The sequence below is a fragment of the Clarias gariepinus genome, chromosome 25 (genome assembly GCF_024256425.1).
Source record: "Clarias gariepinus isolate MV-2021 ecotype Netherlands chromosome 25, CGAR_prim_01v2, whole genome shotgun sequence".
NCBI lineage: Eukaryota > Metazoa > Chordata > Actinopteri > Siluriformes > Clariidae > Clarias > Clarias gariepinus.
This window is the reverse complement of record NC_071124.1, coordinates 18492268-18496995: the sequence shown is the minus strand read 5'-3', so window position 1 is coordinate 18496995 and position 4728 is coordinate 18492268. Positions and strand designations below refer to the sequence as shown.

The window sequence follows — 4728 nt, the reverse complement described above, 5'->3', positions numbered from 1 at the left end:
TGTTATTATACTTCAAGTCAAACAGACGATAACTTTTTAATTTTTTTGGCAATCCTTGTAAGGTTCATCCAGTGTAGCTGTTGAACTAATGCTGCTAAGATCGGTTGCCTTTTTCAGAGTTGGTGATTAAGTGTGTCTGCAGTGACGTGCATGTTTTCCATAAGCAGCTCACACATACTGTACAGACAAGCTTAAAGTATTTCCATTTGGATGCGCATACTCCACTATAGTGATCAAATGACTTTTCGGAAAAAGCTCTTATCATTCCAGTATATAACCATCCAGTATAAATTCATGCATAGAAAGAGTTTTATCACGTATCACTCCGTTAGGACCAAATGTCTCTATAATACGAATATATACAATATTTGAACTTGTGGTGACAGAATCAGATAAAACGATAATAAATGAATGAGAAAGAAAGCATGCATATTTTAATTGAATTATATTATGTATATTATTTATGTGGTCTGTACATTTTTAGGTATAATCAGTCACCAAATTAGAATTGTATGAGTGTTCACGTGTGTGTGCTGGGAATGCATGGAGAGTGATTTAGCGTCTGCCTGTCTTATGATGCTAAGCAGCCCTGGCTGAGGGACTGGTTCGCTCTAAGCTACAGTGACAATGACAGCTGCTAAGAGAGAGAACGAGCAAGCAAGCGAGATATGCTGCCTCATCTGCCTCGACAGAGACACAGGATAGCTTCATCAGGACAACGAAGCTCTCCAACTCATACACATCTGCATAACTCTGCTTGGCCTGAGGGGGGAAAAAAGTTTCCTGAGTTCATATGGACACAGCGGTTAATAGTGAAAACTAACTAGATTCTTTAACTTCTGTGAAACCCAAAAAGCCCTGAGGCTGAAAAAACGAAGGCTCCTCAGCTCCCTTGGGTAAGCCACAAGTTTTCAGCTTTTAACAGTAATGTTTAGCTGAATTCCTCAGAAATGTCTCACTGTTCTTTTTTTTTTTTTCAAAGATATGTCTGGAAAAGTGTCTTAAATGGAAAAACCCTTATGCTAAAACTGAAAAGCCTAAGAACAAATCTGTACATTGTTTAGGGAAATCGTATCTTCAATGTTTCTCCTAAAGCAAAAGATTTCTCAGCAGCAATCTCATCGAGATGTTGATTCAAGGGCCCGGGCACCGTGGGCCCCTAGAAACAGCACATTCAGTGATGTAAAACACCAAAAGAGATGCAAAGCCAGCTGTGAAGAGAACCTTTCTTCTGCAGAGAGTCTGCGCAAACACGTCACCATGAACTTTGGCCACAACACCCTCAGTCTGTCCATGAGGGGCCTGAATGAGGCTCCAGCTGTCCTGTGGGAGCTCCATGAGCTAGGCAAGCTCAACTTGTCCCATAACTATCTATACTCTCTTCCTTCTGGCCTGGGAAATTTAAAGAACCTTGTGGTGCTTAATATATGGGGGAATGAATTGGAGAGGCTTCCCCCAGAGATTGGGCTTCTCCAGAATTTAAAGGTATTGTTTGCCTACTGCAACCGTCTCAGTGAGGTGCCTGAGGAGCTCTGCTTCTGTGCCAAACTTGAGGTTCTCAGCCTTGCCAACAACCAGCTGACTGGACTCCCAGGCAGCCTAGTCTCCATGCATAAGCTGGCCAAGCTAAATCTGAGCCACAACCGTATGTCACATGTCCCCACTTGCATCTATGCCTTGAAGGAGCTTGTATTTTTGCATATGGCCTACAATGTCCTGGAGAACATTGCCAATCAAATCCAGGAACTAGCCAACCTCAAGATTCTGATAGTGGAAGGAAACCATATCCACACACTACCCCAGACTCTGTGCAATTTGACTGACCTGGAGCTCCTCAACGTGGACTTCAATGACCTGCAGAGCATCCCAGCAGAAATGTACATGCTCAAGAACCTCAAAAGGCTGGCGCGTCATCCACTCGATAAGGGACTACATATAGTTCATAATCCACTTTTGAAACCCCTACAAGAAGTGCTACAGGGAGGACTGAGTGCTTTGTATAACTACCTTAAACTTACCTGAGACTACTACTGCCAAAATCTTTACCCTAAATCCAGGCTGAGCCGTGACTAACAAATTTGTGCTCTAACACACCCAATTCTAGAAGAATTGATCATTAATTCATTAAAATTCTGTGTTACAAGTTGAGAGAACTAATGCTCTCGCTAATGTAGACTATAATTTAATAGTGATGCACATTCCTGAGATTTGGGCTTCTCTGGAAATAGTACTAGTTCTGAAGGAGCCCAATCTATTTGTGCCAAAACTTGTTACTTATTACATACGTGACAAAACTTGTTACTCAGCAAACTATAAACCATATTTTAAGCTTCAGTACATAGTGATTGAGACACTAAACAGCTAATGTATGAAAGATACAGCATGCATAGTAACAACTAATATTAAAAATTATTTATATTGTTTATCATTTTGTGCTTGAATGCTTATTTCATTCATTCTAAGGTGCTATGTTGTCCTCTGGCTCAATTTAGTCCAATTGAGTCTAAAGTGCCTCTTAATTATTTACTGAAATGCATTGAGCACGTATTTTATTTAAATTTAATTTAGTCCACACCAGTAGTGTTAAAGTGCATTAATTTTTTTCACTTGGATGCTATTTGAGCTCAGCAGCCCTTGGGCATATGGCTTAGTGGTCACTGAGCTCAGTAGCCTATTGTCATTGGCCGAGTGATCATTGAGCTCAGTAGCCCTTGGCAGAAGCCAGCCCAATGTCCAATGGCTACGTTTAGGATAACTAAGCCCAATGTCCAATGGCTACGTTTAGGATAACTCCAAGATCAAGAACCCTGCAGTGTATTAAGAACAGTACAGAATAAACCATATAAAGCACAATGAAATTCATTGCTCAAGGACCATCCAGTCCAATGCCAAATGAACCCCAATGTCCAAAAACAACAGGAAAAGTCCGCAAAGGCAAATAAAATAAAATGTTCCTTCTAGTTAAAATTTTGTGAGATTGCTACAGTATCTAAAACATAATGTGAACAGGTTTTAACTAACTGGTATCTATGCCATAAAAATTGAAACTAAATTATTGACAAAATGCAGTTTGTTTTTTTATTTTAGGTGTATAAAAAGTTGTTTAGCTAATCTCCCAAAATAAATTGACCACAGTTTACCATAAGGACTACAAACTGATTAGGTTGGGAAAGAATCACTTAAAGCTGTGTGCGTTGTCCTGTTGTCGACCTCGATCATATGAGTAACATCTCTATTTCAGTCGTGTGTTTTAGCTCGGTTAAAGCTGTGAGCTTAACACCACATAGCTTTTATTACAGGTCAGGACAGTTCGAGAACTTGATCTTACTTGCCCCATGCACTCACACAAATGTCTGTATTTATGGATAGCGTTATTGTCTGCTAACATTGCTGAAGCTTAACTCAAAAGGAATATTCCCGCAGTGCTTCAAAGGAAACAGCTTATACTGTATGTAGCATAAGTAGGATTATGATATCCAAGAATTTTAACACATTTCCAGTAATGACAAAAGAACAGAAAACCCACATAAACTTTTTTTAGTTGTTAGGGTAAAACTTAAAAAAAAAAAAAAGTGCTAAATAAATAATGTTAAAACAAAAGTACACCCATAACACATATTCATTCATCTTCTATAATGTTTATCTTGTACAGGGGGACCTGGAGCCTGTCTCAGGAGACTTAGGGCACGAGGATGCCAATCCATCACAGGGCATACGCACACATGCAAACACACAACGGGCAATCTGGGAATGCCAATTAACCTAATCTGCATGTCATTGGACTGAGGGAGGAAACCCACAGGGAAGAACATGCACACTTTATTGAGGTAGGAATCAAACCACCTATACAAGTATACAATAGATTCAAGGATTCCAGGTTCAATTCCCACCTTAATTTACGTATAGGCACTACAGTGCTATCTACCTTGTAAACATAATTATAGTATGCATTGTCTGTCGACAAGACCTCCAACTCATACTGAAATTCACATTTATGTCCTTTTAATGTTCTTTTCCCGGCATTAGGGACTGTTTCAAACTCATATATGGCGGAATATTTCTTTAATCGACTTCACCATGTATAAATGGTTTTAAAATGCCGAGAGAAAGCTACGCTTGTATGAAAAATTTTTTTTTGGGGAAGCAACAACATGCGGTCACCACAACAAATATTAACATATAAATATGCAAGCACTTATAAGCGCTCTTGCACGCACCCCAACACACACACACACACACACACACTGTGATCATTCAAGGCAAATGGAAACTATGGGGCTGGTGGGAGAAAGATAGTCTGGGGGCGTTGGGAAGTTTTAGTGGGATTAAAATTTGATTAAAGTTCCACTCCATCACCCAAGTCAGTGCTGTCACGCCTCTCTTTGAATCCGAGGGCTAATTAAATTATTTCAAGAGGAACAAAAGATAATGCTCGTCTCTATTTATATACAGCAGACAACAAAAAAATATTATATTCTAGAGGTCACTTTATGACCTTGCGTGATTAAACTTTCAAACCGGAGTCGTGGAATTTCTTTCCTTGGCTTTTCCTTCATGCAGTTCAAATATTCATGTATTTCTTTATCACAGATCTAATTACAATATGTGTACATTGTAATAGTACAATACTGTACTGTACATTCTATTGTGTTTTACAGATAAAAAAAAACATTGTATTACCAAAACAACATGGTTATGGGAATTTCTGACTTATCGATCTATCAATAT

At 39.1% G+C, this 4728-nt stretch overlaps 1 protein-coding gene across 1 annotated transcript; it reads left to right on the top strand.

Annotated features, from left to right (window-relative positions):
* The first annotated feature begins 1080 nt into the window (after nucleotides 1-1080).
* LOC128513492 (leucine-rich repeat-containing protein 30-like) lies at nucleotides 1081-2022 on the top strand. The gene has a single exon (XM_053487254.1). The coding sequence runs from the start codon at nucleotides 1081-1083 to the stop codon at nucleotides 2020-2022; it is 942 nt and encodes a 313-aa protein (XP_053343229.1).
* Nucleotides 2023-4728: the final 2706 nt, after the last annotated feature.